A 19974-nucleotide genomic window follows, 5' to 3' on the forward strand; every position below is an offset into this window, starting at 1 on the left:
TTGGCCTTGTAATTTTGGTTTTCTCTTGCCAGTCAGCTAGTGTTCACTGTTGTGTTTAACAGCTCTGTTCAGATATGTTATCACTAAGCCATTACTTTTTGTAAGCTGTAGAACTTGCAAAATGTCTACCTCAGGGGAATTCAAGGATTTGATGGATATAGGAATTTAATGTTGGCTATAAATTATCTGTTGTGAATGGCCATGGGGAAAAAATGCTTCCCTGTAGGCATCTGGTCTTGTTAGTACACAAGGAAGACTATCTTTGGTACCATCTGGCCTGGTATGCAAGATGACATTGACTCTAGTATACGTGTTTATAGGAAGTGTCTCGTGTGTTGTGCCATGGCAGTACATGCACACAGGGAACAAGTGACATGGAGGCGCTTTGCAGCTCAACGAAAAGAACACACCTCTTTTATTGCGCACAAATATATATAGACTCGAGAAGTCACAGGTGGCATTACGTACTGATGGCAGCCTAACACATGGGCTATACTGTGGTGAAGTTCCACTTCACAAGTTTGAACGGTCCGGCGGAAAGGCCTCATTGTCATGACTTCGCTGGCCATGATAATGATTCCTGTGTGCTTGCCCTATCTGACTTACGCGACATCAGCTGCACCAACCAGCATTGGGATGAATTTCTAAAGCTCATCATTTAGCAACTCTGTTCTGCACATTCCAACCCTTCTCTATGTCAGTATGTCCTGCACAATGAAGTTATATACTGTTGCAACATGAAACCTGACTGGCCGGAAGTTTTGCTAATTATTCCTCGACACCTGCATACCACCAGTCTTCAACATCTACACGATGCTCGAACTTCGGGACACCTCGGTGCCTCACGCACCTACAACCGCGTGTGACAGCAGTTCTTTTGGCCTGGCTTGTATCGTTCTGTGTGCTAATATGTTGCTGCCTTTGAGTACTGTCAACAGCGCAAACATCCTGCTCTTCGACATGCTGGCCTGCTTCAACCTGTCGACATTTCATCGGAGCCCTTCTTTTGCGTCAGCCTTGACTTGCTCAGACCTTCCCCTACATCAGTATCTGGCAACAAATGCACTGCCGTCGCAACTGACTATACTATCAAATATGATATGATTATGCCCAGTAGCTGCCCAGTGGCTGTGCTACAGACGTTGCAGACTTACTGCTCAATGACGTCATTCTTCAACATGGGGCCCCGCACCAGCTCCTTACGGATCGTGGCCGCAATTTCCTACCGAAGGTCATTAATGAAATTCCTTGTAGCTGCTGTACTGCCTTACGACAGCCTGCCATCCACAGATCAACGATATTACTGAGTGCCTCAGCTGAAATCCCTAGGATATCCCCATACCCACCGCATGTGCTCAAGAATTCATCTCTCGAGCCAGAATAGCTCGACAGGTTGCTCACACTAGGCTATGTGCGTTGCAAACCTCCCAAAAAGAATACTATGATAACCGGCACCATGAAGTCGAGTACCCTCCTAAACTCTTGTCTTACTCTGGATGCCGTCTCGACGCAAAGGCCTGTGCAAGAAGCTCCTCCCTCACTACACCGGACCCTACAAAGTTATCCGCAAGTTTAAAGGCGTTGCCTACCTCATCACTCTGCTTCCACATCGCCCATCTTCTTTTATGTGTGCTACTGACGTTGTCCATGTGTCGTGGCTAAAACGCTACTTCACCAGCAGTGAGTGCGAGAGAGACAACAACTTTATTGAAAATGCCTGCAGAATCAGTTAGGCTCCCTCCACGCAGGGAGGACAAGCTTTTACCACGATGCGGCCACTATGTCAGTCTCATGCGTTGTGCTCCTTGAGGTCTTGGTCCCTCGCTACTTCCGCGGGTCCGAGAGGGCTGCCGCCCCCTTCCTGGGGGTGCTGCCCCCTTTCTCCTCGGTTTCGCTTGGTCGCTGCCTCTCTGGAGCTGCTGAGACCTGCTGGACAGCCTTGAGTTGTGTCTTTTGATCATAGCTCCTCGTTGCAGCCTCTAGCTGCGGTGGGATCGTCGTCTTCTCGCGGATTTACGCTACACTCCCAAAGGATGTGAGCCACAGTGGCTCTCTCCTTTGTGCACAGTCTACACACGTCACTCGCATACGCACTCAGACACACGTGCTCAGCTAGCACCGGGGTGAGCAGGGACCCTGTCTGTAACTGTCTTCATGGTTATATTGCGCTCAGTTTTACACAGACATCTGTGTAAAACTGAGCGCAATATAACCATGAACATTCACCAACTAGCCCCCTTCATTGCTTTACTAAACTGTAACTGTCTGTATAACACTGCCTCCTTCCGGGTAAGCCCCGGGCGAGGTGGTGGCATAGCCTGTCTGTTCAGTCTGTACCACTTCACTATTTTGTTGAAGGTGGTCATCTTGTCCTTGGCACTGCACCGCGACCAACACTCCAAATTGGCCGCGCTTGCAGCTGCACAGTTGGTTAGTCCTCGTGCGGACGAGTTGGCCGTCTCGTTGTGGTTCACATTCCCGCGTTCCGACACGTCACTGCCCATGCGGGCTGGAAACCACTTGATCACCACAGCAATTTTGCGTCCGATGTTTTCGGCCTTGCGCATTATGCGCGCTGCCTCACTACATACCCTACCCTTGGCATAGTTCTTCACTGCCATTCTAGAGTCACACAACACTGTGGTGCATCCTGGTTCGGAGACGGCCAAGGCAATGGCGCCCTCCTCCGCCCGGTGCACTTCTCGAGTCTGGACGCTCGCCGCTGTCTTTGTTGCAGCCGTCGATGCCCCGACAACCACCACTGCATATGCATCACTGCTCCCTTGATACTGCAATGCGTCCACGTAGACAGCGCCTTCTTCTCTGGCGTGGAGGTCCACGAGAGCCCTGGCCCTTGCCAACCTCCGCTCCTTGTTGTGCTCGGGGTTCACGTTCCTCGGTATCGGGCAGGCCCTGAGCTTTCTGTTGATGCCATCCGGTATAGGTACGTCTTTCCGCTGCTTGCCTTCCCTCGGTTCTAGGCCAAGGTCCCACAGTATCTGTCTTCCGGTTCTCATTTCAGAGAGACGCTCAAGTTGCGCCGTTCTTTGTGCTTCGGCTATTTCTTCCAGCGTGTTGTGGACTCCAGCAGTGCTGACTAATTTTAGAAGGTGCTGTGGTGGCGCTTAGTCCGCCGGGAGTGATGTTACGAGGCATCACGTATGAGCATGCCCTTAATGGACTGTTTCGCTCTGTGAAGAGAAAGAAGACAGGGCATACCGTGTGACATGCTGGGAACCATTCTGCGGTAGCAGCAGCCTGTAAATATTGTGATATATGGTTACATCTCTTCCCCGTGTACTCGTGAATCTCCGTGACAGTATATTTTGTCTTCTTAATGTTTAGGAGTCATTTATTGGCGTGGAACCAATCATGAATTAGCCTCCTTTTTTTTGGTTAGCGGCACGAAAAGCTTCAGCCATGAACCCATGTACGCAAACGAGAGCAGTGTCATCTGCACACATGACAGGATTGAAGTTATGTATGGTAAGATGTATGGTATGATCTACTCCTACTAACTCTTGTTACCATGCCTATAGAACTTGATCAATTTGATTGAAAGTTTTTCAACACGTTGTTGAACGTTGTTGAATATCTACCAACTCGCCCAACAACAAGTTCTACTAAACATTGTTGAACATTTATTGTTAACCACTTTTCGGCAGATTGGGGAGTCTGAAAAGAAAAGCTTGACTGGGGGTATCGTTGAAACCACGATGGAACAATATGAGAAGAGTATGAACTCTAGCATCCAAGTGAGAGAAAAGACTTGCTAATGTTGCACGGCGGGGTTCCGCCGGCTTGGCATATGTGCATTATCAAAGCATGCCCAAGTATAATATGTAATATAGTGTGCACCGAAGCTTGTTTTCGGGCATTTCTTTTCTTTTCAAGTACTGACTATGGACTGTTTATGGTGAGAAATATGGTAAAGCAAACTTAGGCACGTATTAATGGGCATAAAAAACACGGATATCGAGGCGGCTGCTCCACTTGGTGTTTTGTAGTACATTAATTTATCCCCTGATGTAATAATGACAACCGCTAAACGAAGCTAGAAACACAAATTCAATACAGCTGTATGCCTACGTTAGACCCTTAGTTGAATCACATTGGTGGGGAATTGCAAAAAGACACATTCTTACACATATCAGCATAACACGCAGATGCTGCACGTATGCTGTCTCTGCCATGATGTGCTGCTGCAAGATGAACCAAAAGGAGCTTGGTGCAATTTTTTTTGCATATTTTTTTTTTTTTTAGGGATTGTAACAGCCAAATTATGGTACCTTTACTTCGAGCATTTAATAGCGGCTCTCTCAGCTTAAGTATCTCAAAAGAGCATGGTCAGCATTTATTGCTTTTAAGTATTATGCCCGTAGTCTATGCTGTATTGTTGCATAGTTTGCACACCTACATGCTGGGAAACAGACCCTCGTTGTTGTATGAGGCATTGGCTTAAACCCCGTATTTAATGAATAATTGAGTGCTCATCATCAACCAAGTTGTGAATGTTAATTTTCGCTTACCACCTTTCCGTCCAACTTATTTGATCGTGCATGTGAACTCGCACAGTTTCTAGGAGGGTGAGCCTGTCGTTGGGAAGTTGTGCACTTGTAGCAATGAAATAAACCCATTCAGGCAGGCATGTTCCTTATACATGCCAGAGAGTGTATTCACAATAACGGAAGTAGTATAAATAGTGTTTGAATTGAACTTATGTGATTCGATGTAGCAACTTAGAAACCATTAAATGTCATGTTTGTTTTGGGGGCACCTGTGAGAGTACAAGCGTTTACTGAACAGAGATGACACGGGCGTTTGCAAATGCACCCAGGGCGCAGACACCACAGAGATCAAGCGCTACAGAACATGTACAAAATTTAAAAAAAAAACTTTTTATTGGTGGGTGCGGCAAGAACATAGGAACATATCTTTATGCATTGTAACCACAAACTAGATTGTGCTGTGCTGTCCATTCATTTCACACAACTTCGTGCTCGAAATGTTTTTCGCAGACATAGTCTGTCGGCTGAATAGAAATGAGCCTCCCTCGAGATTGCATGCACTGTTCAGACGATCATCAATGTCTTTATTCTTTTGGCACAGAAAACTGGACTTTTCCTTGCATGACTTGTACCCTGTATTACAACACAGGTAGGCTTGTGCGAATATTCAATATTTTTGAATAGTTGAACGAATAATGTGCTATTCGATATTTGCTTCGATTTGAATTTTGTTATCCGGAAATTTCGAAGTATTCGGCTGAAACGAATAGCCACGCGCAGCAGGGAGAAGGCATTTTCGGAAGTTTCGGCTTTGGATTCAGTCGTACTTTTTCCAATCCAATCCAATCCAAACCAAGCCAGGAAAACAGAACTATACTCTGAACAATGGCGTACAAAAACGCATCTCATCGGCGTGTTGGTGTGGTCGATTGCATTTAGTGGGCGACTCTATCTCTGCTGCTGCGGCCTTGGATCAATCCCAGCCGCCTTCGACCACTCCAGAGAGCACCATGGGGCCAGCAATCCAATTTGGAACTTTTTTGTAAAGATTCCACTGGGAACGGAAGCTCGATGTCTTAAATGCAAGGCAGTCCTGAAGACCCCGACAAGTACGACAACAACCCTAGCAACGCATTTAAGGAGACACCTGGACTTGCACAAGGACTACCAAGAGAAGCGGGACGCACGCGAAAGGCCATCCAAGCTCAAGGGGGCAAGCAAGGCAAGTGGTCAACAGCCATCCATAGCTGATAGTTTCAAGCCGAAAATGAAAGCGTCGGCCCTAAAAGCCCAACAGATGACAAAAATGATAGCTCACTTCGTAGCTCGGGGCATGCACCCCTACAACATTGTCGAAGAACCGGGTTTCCTCGTCATGATGAAGTTCGCTATGCCAGATTATGCTGTGACGTCTCGGACAACATTCTCAAGAGCCATTATTTTGGACGTCTACGCATCAAGCAAAGAGAAGGTAAAAAAGAAGCTCGGGGACATTTTTGCAAGCGGAATGGAGTCGCTTTCAATCACAACTGATGGTTGGACATCGCAGGCAAATGACAGCTACGGTTGTGTAATTCGTCACGTCATGGACAGTGACTTCGTGCAACATGTGCATGCATTGGCTTGCACGGAGATGACAGACTCTCACACTGCAGAAAATCTCGACCTGTTTATCGCAGGTGTCATCGAGAAGTGGGAACTTCCAGCCCACGATACTGTGCCGATCTTCGTCGTTACAGATAATGGAAGGAACCTTACTTCTGCAGTAGCCCGGTCGTCCTGGAGTGGTGTGCAGTGTTTCGGGCACACCCTTCAGTTAAGTGTCAGGGTTTTTGCAGCTCTGTGCTAAGGCCAGAGCAATTATGGCTAGAGACAAACGGAGTGCCAAGGCCCGAGGACGGCTTCAGGAAATTCAGAGAAACATGCAGCTGGACCCTCTCGAGATTATACAAGGTGTCCCGACGCGATGGAACAGTGAGCGTGCCATGATGGCCAGGCTCATGAAGCTCCGTACGGTCATCACCGTAGAACTTTTAGAATATGACGCAGTTGCAAACTTGAACGCAAGTGAGTGGAAGCTTATGAATGCAGCAGTGCAAGTCTTGAAGCCACTTGACCATGCCACAACTGAACTGTCTGGGGACAGATATCCCACGCTGTCACAAGTCATTCCCCTTTTGCAGTGTACCGAGGTGGTTCTAGCTGTACATGTTTCTGAAGGTGGTGAGGCAGCATTGCTTGCCTCAAGCCTTTTGCGTAGCATCAAGATGAGGTTCCCTGATATCAAGATGTCACACCTTCCTGCATTGGCAATGTTGGTCGATCCTAGATACAAAGATGTCTGTTTTGCTGAATGACCTGCAAAGCAATGGGCGTTCACTCTACTCACAACGGCAGCAGAAGAGACTGTGCCAGTTGATCAACATGGTACAGCCACAAGTGAGAACAGCACCTGCTCTGCAGACCCATCGGGGGCTCTTTGTGGAGTGCTTTTACACACCTCAGTTTGCATGCACATTATCAGTCAAGCCGTACAATCTCGGATGAGGTTGCTGGGTACTTGAAGGCCCCCCTTCTTTCCCAGTCCGAAGACCCCTTGTGTGGTGGAAAAGGAAGGGCAGCCACCTTTACCCAACCCTGGTTGCAGCTGCCTGTAGGTATCTTTCGATACCAGCCACCCAGACAAGAAGTGAAAAACTTTTTTCGACTGCAGGAGCCGTTGTAAGCTGCAGAAGGGAGCACCTCAAACCCCAGCATGAGGAACAGCTAGTGTTTTTGCAAGAAAATTTGTGGGTTTTCGTAAATGATCAAGTTGTTTACTTTCCTTGAATAAATCCCAGACCTTAGCCCTCTGTCGTTTTTTTTTTCTTTACTTGCTACTATTCGAAGTGCAGTATTCGCTTCGAAATTATTTGAGAAGAATTGCTATTCGCTTCGAACCAAAAAAAGCACTATTCAAACAAGTATAAATACAGAAGAAAGCATTGTCCCCCCATTATGACTTAAAAAGCTCAACACATCCCTCAGAAAGCACATGCAAAATGACTGTGTGCTCTCATTTTCTCATTACCTCAATGTAAAGTTGGCCCAGCCCTCGCAGGTCACAAATTACTCGTGCCATCTACTGATTGATCATCAGAAACTATACCTAGTCCTGGAGATGCTCTTTCCACGGTGCTGCCGCACAGTTCCTACACCTCTCATATTCTTCCACCGTGGTCGAAACTAGTCTTGAGTGCTCTTAGCAATGTGGAGGGCCATGGCAAGTTAGAGCGAGGCTCGTTTACCCTAGCCCCCTTATTTGAATGTTCACTATTTGATTCGATGCGGTTATATGTCAGTATTTTCACTCCCCTAGTAGAAACACATATCAATTCCAGAAAAACCACTGATACCATGAGGAAAGGCTTGGTAAGCCAGAAAAGACATAAAGACAGGTGGCAACGTTGCTTGGAGTTTTCACTCCAGCTCGACATGACGTCATGGATTTTAATAGCGACTGCTAAGGCCTAGTTACCTTGCTGAAAGTTGCATAATTAAGAATGTGCACTCGTATTTTTTATGAAAAAAAGAGCATGTGTCCAAAACAAGGGAATGTTTATACATACATAAGATAACTGTGCAGCATATAGCAGCTGTCTGCCATGAAGCCCATACATTTCCTCACAAAGTTTACCCCACCAACATAGAGATTATGTATGTAAGACTAGCTATCCAGCTATTTTTCTTCTTCTGTGACTACTATAGCTTTCATGAAGGACCAAGCAGGACTTACCTGTGATCCTATATTTGAAAAATGTAGGCCCAACAGTCAAGTTTATGACCAACACACACAGGTGGTTTATTATCATAGACGTCAGCAACTGTATACAGCACATTCAACTACACCTCATGGACAAGAGAGAATTTTACGATGTTAAGGACACCAGGTTGCACTAGCTAGAACTTGAAATCAGTCAGTGCATAAGTTCAAAAGACACAAGTTGGAAAGCTAATTTCCTTAGCAAAGAGATGCATCACACTCTGATTTTCACAACCCAGTCAAGTGGGCCGTGCATTGGGTACCTGCTGAAGAGTGTGACTTCTAGTTCATGCTTACACGAAAATTTCTGAGCAACCCTATATATCTAGTCTTTCTTCAATTTTTTCTTTCAAACAGCAGGTAACTATAATGATATGCTGGATGTGAGAAGTGTACTGTGCGGTTTATAGAAAATGCTACAGACTGGCATTGTCACATCATCGAAGAACAGCAATGTCCGAAGCTCCAAGTCTTTCGTCCCTGGTTTCGTAATTCTTGCAAGCGAGCTTGGCGAGCTTGTAAGCATGATCTGGCTACACTAAGGATTCAAGGTCTGTTCAAGTCATCGGAAGCATTCCTACTGACTCTAGAAAGGGCAACCATTGGACTCATGTAGTCAGCGAGAAGATTGCACACGAACACAGTGTGGATTTGGTGCAGAAAGTAAACGCTGCCATCAATGGTGTCATTGCTGAGTAAGGTGATGCTTTTTTATCCTAAGAAGTTCATGGACATCATGCCGCTGGACAGAAAATCTCTGTAAAGGCCATTACATGGTTGAATGTAACGTGTAGCATGTAGAAACATGGTTGCAACAAAGTGTTGATGTCATCAGAAGCTGGCTGGTTCTTTTATAACCCTTTCTCAAGCTAATGTTCATGAAACCTTTGCTGAATGACTATGCACTTGTCATTATGGACAAGAACTCGTTTGCTAAGATATATATGAACGAAAGCCGCTTTCTGGTATATAGGAGACGCATTGAAGAGCTATTTATTACTCTCTAAAAAAAAACGGCTTTTGCTTAAGCTTGTCTATAACGTTCTGTTAGGATTCCAGAAAAAATTCTGGTTGTACAAAATATTTGTTTTAGTGGCATAGATTTTTGCAACACTAATGAATACAATAGAACATTGTTCATACATTCAGAAAACATAAATGCAAGAACGGACTACCAGGGAGAGCATGTAATCCGAAGTTATTAAAAACACAGCTATAGTGGACATCTTGATAATGTGAAGTGTTGCATGAATTGTTGCAGCACGAGATGCCAACGCATATCGATCTGGTGTGGGCCGAGTGTCCCAAGGTGCACACTGTCATTCTTATTGCTTTAGCAAGCTTATGTTTGCACTCGTCCAGTATGTCAACAGCTTCTTTGGGCTGAGCATTTTGGCAGGAAGTTCTGATGTGCCTACTCGGGAAGAGTCGTTGTAGCACAAGACACAGATGGGCATCAAGCTTGTGGGGCCAAGCGACCTGAGAGGCGCATTGTTGTTTTAAGACAGCCTATGGGAAACCGAAACGAAATCAAGCTCGTGGGTAACACTAGAATTGGATGACTTCGCGCCGCCTGCAGCAGGGTTGGTTTATTGCCTATTAAAAACGTGCAGTACACATCCAACGGCAGTATGAAGTGCGCCCTGTAAATCAGATAGGTGAAGATGCTTATTGCAATGGGTTGGCGGCCATAGCTTTGAATGGCAATGTGCAACAACCTGCGAGGAGATTAACTGTTAATTGGAATAGGAAACTGAGTTCATTGTGGCATTTTTATGTGACACGGGCAGGCAAGTACTATGGTGAGGCTGCCATTGTGGGTACCTACTGCTCTCAATCAGGTGCGCTTCGCACCTTTTCTTGTGTACATGAGGATAGCAATAGGGGCTTGTTGGTACGGCATATCTTATTTTGTTATAGCGCAAGCTTGACAAGGACAAAAGAAGACACATCAGACACAAGCGCTGTGTGTGTCTGATGTGTCTTCTTTTGTCCTTGTCAAGCTTGCGCTATAACAAAATAAGATCTTGTGTACATGGGATCCAACTGCCGAAAGACTTGTTATACAATCGCAATTTCGGGATATATAGAGCTTTGGTGCCTAAAGGGGTTGTTTTCTGGGAATGTCACTAAATTGGGTTATTTTGTTGTGTTCTCGATCGCGAATATTGGCACTGGGAAATTGTACAAAAGGAATTGTATGAATAAGGTTCTACTGTAAATCCTTAGTGATCTTCTTATGACTCGGTGTGAATTTGTTTCTCCTGTTGCGGTGTTTTGTTTGGATAATTCAAATCAAGTTTTATGCAATAATGTGGTGCAGCCATTGACTCTATTTACTGTTTGTTTAGGCTTCTGCGTGTAACTGTGAGTATTTGGAGCTTTTGGCCATGTACTTCATGACATAAGCTATGGAATAATTTCCCACTTTACCAAGGCTTTTAGGTGCACTGTGCTTCAAATCTGCTGCCCTCAAAAACAATATGGGAGGTTCAAAAGCTGGTGCCCTGTAGGAGCCATTGCATGTGATGCAGCAGCAGAAGGCTGCAAATTGAAATGCGGGTGACGTTCCTCTCAGGTCCTCTCTGAACCTGTGGGATGATGGAAGAAGGGATTCTCTATAGTCTTTCCATTGTTTTCCTTAGGTGATCTTAGGCAGGTTTGAACATTGTGAATGAGCAAGTGCAGTGCATGCAGTCGTTATGATATGTGCCAAATATTGGGGTGTTAAGCATTGGTGGGAAAAAAGAAGAGCATGCTTTATCTCGGATACCAGCATGGTGTCCCAGTGACCTCAGCTGCATTTTTGGTGCACAGCAGCTGAATGCTGATGAAATCTATTCATTTGTTCTTCCATTAGCTAAACTAACATAGATAAAGTGGACAAACAGAAAGAACTGGAATTTCTCTGTTCAAGTTTTATTGTTGGTGTCAAGAAGACATTTGCTTCCATTTTTGGGGAAGCTAGTAATGCAACAACCTTTTGGGTTTTCCTTTCTATAGTTTCTTTGATCAACACATTATTTCTTATGCAGTTATGTTTTACAGGAAATCTGTATACCTCTGCCCCCACTTCTTTTGTCCTGTCCTCGGGCAAGAATGTGCGCCATTCCCAGAGGTGGTGCAATACCAGGCCGACCTGCGGTGGAATAATAATAATAATAATAATAATAATAATAATAATAATAATAATAATAATAATAATAATATTTCCATGCATTTTTGTGTTTGTGTGTTAACAGTAAAAAAGGTTAGCATGGGCCAATCTCAAAGTTCACCTGACAACTCTTGCAATGTTGTAATGCCAGTCAGGCCTGTGTTGTGATGCCCAAAAAACCCAACAATTAAGCGCAATGAAATTGTGTAATATGTACAACCACTTCCTTAATGGAAATTAGATAATTAGCTACACATAGGGCCGTTGTTTAGGCCTGCCATGAAATGTTACTTCTATGTGAGATTTGTTCTTTGATTGGCCTTTCATTGTTCTGTTACTCTTCCCAACAAAAGTTGGAAACGCTACCTAAGCACACATGCAGCAAAACCACATTAACACACGATCAGGATCTTTTTTGTATATGAGGTTATTTATTCCTGCATTTTCCAATAATAGCAATCTAATATATATGTGGTCTAGTGTGAATATTTTATTTAGAGTTGCAGTCTGTGTTGCTTATTACTACATGAGTATTGGTAGAAAACAAAGCTGTATTAAAAAATGCCAGGACATCAACATTGTTGATCAAAATAATTTTTTTCAGTACTAACAAAAATGCGTCTAGTAGTCTAGTTTTCAATCTAGCAACACTATACTGGTGCAGGATGCAGGTGAGCGGTTCGTTGTGTCCCAGCAAGCATGGGGACAGGCCCCAGCGTTCAGCCCCAGCAGCTCGGGCACCCCTGGCTGTGTCGGGTGAGCACTGCCTTGGCAGCTCTCACTCTGCTAATCATTGTCTCCCAATTGGGTGGTTTAGGAGGCTATCCACAGTGTGTGTGTGTGTGTGTGTGTGCGTGCGTGCGTGCGTGTGTGTGTGTGTGTGTGTGTGTGTGTGTGTGTGTGTGTGTGTGTGTGTGTGTGTGTGTGTGTGTGTAAAGGCTGTGGGTGATTCAGTCTTTTTGCTGCAACTTATTCTCATCATCATCATCATCATCATCAGCCTATATTTATGTTCACTGCAGAACGAAGGCCTCTCTTGCGATCTCCAATTACCTCGCCCTGCGCCAACTGATTTCAACTGGCACCTACAAATTTCCTAATTTCATCGCACCACCTATTTTCTGCCGTCCTCGACTGCACTTTCCTTCTCTTGGCACCAATTCTGTAACTCTGATGGTCCACCGGTTGTCTAACCTGCGCAATAGATGACCTGCCCAGTGCCATTCTTTGCTCTTAATGTCAATTAGAATATCGGCTATATCCGTTTGCTCTCTGATCCAAACTGCTGTCTTTCTGTCTCTAGCGTTATGTCTAGCATTCTTTGTTCCATCGCTCTTTGCGTGGTCCTTAACCCTTTCGCTGTCGGACCTTTCTGGCCGTGACGCACCCCCAGTGTCGGATTGGTTTCAGGGAACGAGCATAACAGGGAATGAACATAGCAATTTATTTTTTATTATAATTGGTGTACAAATAACATAGTCAATGCAATATGCACATTTCAGTGTTCTGCAGCTGTTGTTAGTAAACATAATCATCATCATCAGCCTGACTATAAAATCCGTTCAGCATCGGAATCTGACGATGCGGAACCCTCTTCCTCGCATGCGACTCTGTCCGAGTCCGAATCCGAGCTCGGCTCGTATTCTGAATCAGAATTGAGCCACCGCTCCAATGAGCAGACGAAGGTCCCGCGCGCTCAGCCATCCGAAAGTAACCGCGCGCAGGGAGGAGGATGCGCTTTCAGTCGCCCGCACAAGAGAAATGGGACGTTGCGTGAACAAGAAGACAGAGAGAGATGGAAAAAGGCTAAACAAAGTTCGAAGGGCTTTACGTTTACTGCTGCAATTTGGAAGCGAGTGTGCGGCGAGAGAGCGAAAGCAGCAATGAAGTCACTCTTTTCGGAGAGGCAACGGCACGGCACGTGCGCCTGAACTTGACGCGCCGTAGCAGACACACCAACAGAAGAAAAATAAAAACCTTCAAACCAGCGGAGAAGGCAGAACAACCCTTGAACCCATAACCACACGCGCGCGACGCATGATCCAGCTAACGCGGAGCCACCGCGCCACTCAGCAAAGAGAAAGTGGGGAGTAGCAGTCGCTCTGTACTCTTCAATACATGGACTTAGACAGGTCGGGGCGAATATATGAACTTGTAGAAAGAGTCAACAGATAGCGTGGCCAATCCAGGAGCGCCAGCTTTGCGCTCAGGCGCGAAATTTTGAACGCACGATAGAGAACGTACCGGTACGTCAGTGACACTTCTGGGGGGGAAGCGTGATGACGTACCCGTACGTCCGTGACAGCGAAAGGGTTAACTGGTTCTTACACTTCTTTGTCAGTTTCCAAGTCTCTACCCCATATATCAGCACTGGTAAATTGCACTGATTGTGCACCTTATTTTTCAATGATAATGGTAAGCTTCCAGTCAGAAGCTGACAATGTCTGCCATATGTGATCCAACCCATTGTTATTCTTTTATGAATTTCCTTCTCATGATCAGGGTTCCCTGGGATTATTTGACCTAGGTAAAAATTCTAAATTCATCATTATCCTTGTCTTCTGCATATTAATCTTCAACCACACTCTTACACTCTCCCTGTTAACGTCCTCAATCATTTGTAGTAGCTCGTCTGCAGTATTGCTGAATTGAACAATGTCATCGGCGAACCAAAGGTTGCTGAGGTATTCGTCATCAATCCTTATTCCTAAACCTTCCCAGTTTAATAGCTTGAATACTTCTTCCTTCTTTTTCAGACAGCCATCGTCTGCTAACTGCTTGCCCCAGTTCGAGCAAAAATCTGATGACAGCTCTTAGAGTCCATAGACAATCCGTGACTTCCGGTCTGAACACGATTGTAGCCGCTCTTGAACTGGTAGGTGGAGCTTGTGAAGCTGTCCAAGAAAATCTTATGCAGGACAGCAGTCCCCAGCAGTTCGGAACTGTTAGGGACTGATAATCGGAAAGGCATGCCAACACCGTCCTTGTCTTATGGCAGCCATTGAATGGCTACTGCCGACACGTGGCTGTTCAGCTGTTGTGTCCCTTTCGCAGAGGCCTCCATACCATTTATGACTTCGATGGTCTGCTCCAGTGGGAGGTGTTCCTCTTCTAGCAGATGCCCTCTCATCACATTGTCTTAAAAACTGTCGGTGAGCTGCTCTTCAGGTTATTATCCAATTCTTGTCCAAATGTGCGTGGGTCTACCTGGTTCTGCAGTTTGGCAACGAGGTCCTTCACTGCTTCGCCCTCTCTTTGCGCCTGGCAGTAGAACTGGTAGTGCCGAACAATTACCAAAGTCCTGGGGCATAGCACATTGTCAGCAGGTACAGGCTTCCCATAAGCGTGACTTTGCAAGGTCTCATTAGTGCCCGTAGCCTGCGTAGTAACGAGTATGTCGGCCGTCCATAGGAGCTCAGTAACGCTTGTCGTTTCTTGTCGTCAGCAATGCCATATTGGTGATGAAGTGTTGTTCTAAGACTTCCACATATTCCTCCCACTCTTGGGCTTCACCAGTGAACGCTTCCAACTTCGCCAAGACAGCTATAGCATGGGCGGCTGATGAATGTTACAATGAAATAACTGTTAACAAAACATGTTACTTGAGGGACCCTCATCGCCAAATGTTACGAGTTGATAAATATGCTTACTAGAAAGTGGCCAGTCTACTTGGCTGTCCAAACCAAACGGTCAGCTTCGTGCCCCACGACGCTTGATATAAGTGGTTCAATCACAAGCCTTCTGGTGGTTTTGCACATTCAGCACCATCTGTGATCACAACAGTTGTCATAGTACTTGCTCTGAGGAAGCTTTGACAACAATGTTTCGTATGCGTCACTTTTCTGTACCGACTGTTGAAGAGGAAGCACAACATTTTCAAGGTGTGTAAAGGTATTGTGCGTCTCTGTTGCGTTGGTGTCACCTTGTTTGTTGAATATACTCTCCATCAAGAAGTGTGATCACACTATCCGTTGTTGTTTTTGAGTGCTGTAAAGGAACGGGAATGAACCATCAGCTAGGCTTCCGGACTGCATCACCTATGTGTACAGTGTGCTGACATTTTGTTCAAGGCTTATATGCAAGATGTGTGCACTTGGTGGCTTTATGCAGGAGACAGTTCTCGTTTGATCGGCTCAATGAAGATGCCAAGGCAGTGGGCACGCCTCTTTCACCATTTCAGGAAAAACCCTTGTGTGACCTCTACAGGGAGAGAACAAAGGAGAAGCTCTCATTGGAGGTAAGTGGATGCACAGAGGTAGTGCATTTTTGAAACCAGAGGGAGTAGTAATGCATAGTTTCTGGAACGCAGCAGGGATTTAAAACAAGCACAGAAAGCATAGCGGGAAGCATAGCGGGAAGCATAGCGCACTTAATTGTTATGGTGCTTCACTGTTTTCTAGTAATTATATATACAGTCAACTTCCTTTAATTTGACCCTGATGGCACCAATGAAATTGATCTAATTATCTGGCAGGTCAAATTAAACAGTATGCTGAAAAAGACGTCAGAAAACACTGCTGATTCATTTTGCAATGTTTTCCCGGTTCTAGCACAGCCCCGAATCGAACACGTGCCCACTTTTGATGTGTACAAAGTAGAAAACTCACGTAGAAATGACACTAAAGCTTCTAAACAAACTAGAAATCCAATGTACACCGGTTGTTCTAGCAATAAAATGGGCAAGGTTCTCATATTTGTTGCTCAATTGTGGCTGGTTTCTAAAAGTCAGCTTTGCTGCAATGTATTATTGTTATGTGGTAAAGCATATGAATGGCATGAAGGCAGTTTTTGGTTTTATGTTCGATTGCACTGCACAGGCAATTTTTGACCAATTTTTTTTTTTTTTTTTTTAAAGAAGGTGCGCATTCGTATTGGGTAACTGCCATAATCAGACATTGTGAGAGCTATGGGTGCTTGAAAATTTTCCTAGGACAGGCCGAAAATAGGCGTTTTTGATGGAAGATGATGCATGTTCAATGCATTCATTGTCCCCTAAGCTTCATAGAGACATTCGCTGCAACTAAAGATGTTGCTAATAGGGTCCCTATAGCACTTGGGCACATGCGTCCTGACTGGTCAAGTTCTAATTATCCGGCAAAAGTCAATTTTATGATCGAAACAACAAAAAATTGGGCCCATAGAAATGCGTGGGCACTGGCCAGGACTTTTGGTTGGGATTGAATTAACCGAAATATTGAATTAGTCAGAGTCTAATTAGCAGAAGTCTACTGTATATTGTCATGTAGTAGTGACAGTAAAAAGCACAGCAGCAAAACTATCAATAGCTTAACTTTCTTATTGGGTGAACCTTTGCCCACAAAAGTAAGTTACATTCAAAGCACATTCATAGTGGCGAACACAGTTGGCGATTGGTGAAATCTGATCAGCAGGTCAAGTGTGTTGGCTTTTATACATCACTTGTCGAAGGTTCTAGTGTAATTGGCGATGCCCACTTGGTTTTCAGTAACTACTACGCAATTCGTGTCGCACATGCAATACAAGGTTCGGCGAGGACGTACACAACACATAGAATGAACGATAATATTCGTGTAAGTTACAAATCATACAGGTGCATCTTGGGCTGAACGACAACATTTAACATTTGTTAGCTGGCGAACAGCGATCACTGGAGAAAGATAAACAAGCACACATGTTGTGGGCTCACAGTACGTCTCCGCGCACGGCGTCGCCAGGTGGCCCCCGAGAAGTGGAGCCTCACGACGCGGCACGACGGCGCACGGCGATAGACCCACCGCAGGTTCGAGCACCGAGCCGAAAGACCCGGACGGCTCTGGCCGTACGCATGGGCGCTCTCCCAGGAACACACGGCGTCCAGGACAGTTAAGGCGTTTATTGATCCCCAATGGCCAACATGTGCCAGACTGCACCCAAACACACGGAGTACACTCGGCGCCCGCGGTTCCCGATGGCGAGGAAGGCGGGGTACACGCCGCGTCGAACACTGGTTTACGCGCGCGGGCCGAAATGCGTTCGCAAACGCTACCTAGCGCTTCCCGTCACCGACAATGGTCTGCGACGGTTCGGACACGCAACATGTGACGCACTGAGCACCTGCGACTACCGCAAGGGCGGAACGCAAAGCCACTCAGCAAGTCACACTTACGCAAGCTAACAAAGCACGTGAACGTCCCCAGGCCGGGGCGTTGGGGACACAAATAGCTGGTCGTTCACGTACCTTGCAGCTTGCCTCTCGTGACCGGTCCTCGTCGCTCTCGCAGCACGACTCCCCCGCGCACCGCGATCGTCCCCAGTCGGGGCTTCTTCCCTACGTCACGCCCCGCGACCCAATCGCAGGGCCGCGTAGCATGACGTCGCGGGACGCGGCCGCGGCGCCCGGGGAAAACGGCGCGCGGGTCGAGGGGCAGGGAAATGAGGGGAGAGGTTTTCCTCGCAATGGCGAATAAGTCCGGAGCCTTAGGCACAGCAACGACTGCGCCCCGGTAGACCGAAGGAACTCCCACATCCCTCTCCCCTTAAATGTCCCTACCAGCTGAGAAATAAGCCGGCGGCATGTAATACAAAGGAACAGTCCCCTGTATCAGCCAGCACTAGATATTGCAAGGACGGCTAACGTCCTGCCTCCGTTCCAGCCCTTAAACACATATTAAAGAAAACGAGAACAATGTAATCAGGGCAGATACACTAATAGCATAGATATTTAACACGTACAGCAAACCCAGTGAAAATCGCGCACAACCATATAACTCAAAGGAAAAACTGTACAGCACACTGCCCCAGAATACCCCCAGAATAAATGTAATATCTGCTACACGAACACACACACACACGCACAGAGACACACACTCGCAAATAAACACTAAAAAAAAAGTTAAAGAACCCCAGGCAGGTGGGCGCCGTCCGCGGCTGCGTCCGTTAGAGTCAGCGTGTGCCCCTAATGAGGATAGGGCACTGGGTGCTGGCACCTCTCCACTCTGCGCTGCGCGGGCCATGCCTTCACCGAATGGGGACGTATCAGAGGGGTGCCGATACACCCTCCTGGCACGTCCAGGTGGCCACACTCCGTGTTTTTGGACTGGTCTCCGTAGCTGTGGCAGGCGGGACAGTCGTTGGAGCAGGGAGTTTCCTTGTGGCTGGAGCGCCTGGCTGTGCCACCCAGCGCCGGCGTCGGCTGCGGCGGCGGCTCCTAGGGGCGACAAGGGCAGACGGCTTGTCCATCTTGAGCGCGAGTGCGCTGCAACTCGAAGCTACCGACGAAGGCGACTGTCGAGACAGAATGACAGCGGGAAGTCAGTTCCGGGCACCGGCAGCAGCAGTGCCAGCAGGAGTAGTAAATGCTGACGCCAGTCGTTTTCAAGAAGGAGCGAGCAGAGATGGGGGGGCACAGGATGGAGGGTCGCGAAGCCAGCTGGACGTGGTTTTCGTCCCCTTTTGCACGCGCACACACGAGGCACCCGCGACACGTGCCCTTAGGGCTTGCAACGGAGTCGGGCGCAGGCAACACCAATGTCTGAGGCGAGAGGGGTAGCAGCGATGGTGAAAGCCAGCTGGACGTGGTTTTCGTCCCCTTTTGCACGCGCACACACGAGGCACCCGCGACACGTGCCCTTAGGGCTTGCAACGGATTCGGGCGCAGGCAACACCAATGTCTGAGGCGTCCAATGTCTCAAACCTTCCCCTCACTTCTCGGGGGCCACCTGGCGACGCCGTGCGCGGAGACGTACTGTGAGCCCACATTTTGGCGCCCAACGTGGGGCCTCACGACGCGGCACGACGGCGCACGGCGATAGACCCACCGCAGGTTCGAGCACCGAGCCGAAAGACCCGGACGGCTCTGGCCGTACGCATGGGCGCTCTCCCAGGAACACACGGCGTCCAGGACAGTTAAGGCGTTTATTGATCCCCAATGGCCAACATGTGCCAGACTGCACCCAAACACACGGAGTACACTCGGCGCCCGCGGTTCCCGATGGCGAGGAAGGCGGGGTACACGCCGCGTCGAACACTGGTTTACGCGCGCGGGCCGAAATGCGTTCGCAAACGCTACCTAGCGCTTCCCGTCACCGACAATGGTCTGCGACGGTTCGGACACGCAACATGTGACGCACTGAGCACCTGCGACTACCGCAAGGGCGGAACGCAAAGCCACTCAGCAAGTCACACTTACGCAAGCTAACAAAGCACGTGAACGTCCCCAGGCCGGGGCGTTGGGGACACAAATAGCTGGTCGTTCACGTACCTTGCAGCTTGCCTCTCGTGACCGGTCCTCGTCGCTCTCGCAGCACGACTCCCCCGCGCACCGCGATCGTCCCCAGTCGGGGCTTCTTCCCTACGTCACGCCCCGCGACCCAATCGCAGGGCCGCGTAGCATGACGTCGCGGGACGCGGCCGCGGCGCCCGGGGAAAACGGCGCGCGGGTCGAGGGGCAGGGAAATGAGGGGAGAGGTTTTCCTCGCAATGGCGAATAAGTCCGGAGCCTTAGGCACAGCAACGACTGCGCCCCGGTAGACCGAAGGAACTCCCACAAT

General features: G+C 47.4%; 1 protein-coding gene across 12 annotated transcripts in view; it reads left to right on the top strand.

Moving 5' to 3' along the window:
• The window catches only part of LOC135897507 (intermembrane lipid transfer protein VPS13A-like), a 1023564-nt gene that overhangs the window by 484807 nt on the left and 518783 nt on the right, over nucleotides 1–19974 (top strand). For all 12 annotated transcript variants that reach the window (XR_011514733.1, XR_011514732.1, XM_070539327.1 and 9 more), the window contains 2 exons: nucleotides 12132–12223; nucleotides 15578–15704. Coding sequence is in view for 10 of the 12 variants with exons in the window: in XM_070539327.1 (XP_070395428.1) it covers nucleotides 12132–12223; nucleotides 15578–15704 (219 nt within the window). In the remaining 2 variants the exon portion in view is untranslated. The remainder of the gene's footprint in view (nucleotides 1–12131; nucleotides 12224–15577; nucleotides 15705–19974) is intronic.

Source organism: Dermacentor albipictus, chromosome 5, assembly GCF_038994185.2.
Source record: "Dermacentor albipictus isolate Rhodes 1998 colony chromosome 5, USDA_Dalb.pri_finalv2, whole genome shotgun sequence".
NCBI classification, from domain to species: domain Eukaryota; kingdom Metazoa; phylum Arthropoda; class Arachnida; order Ixodida; family Ixodidae; genus Dermacentor; species Dermacentor albipictus.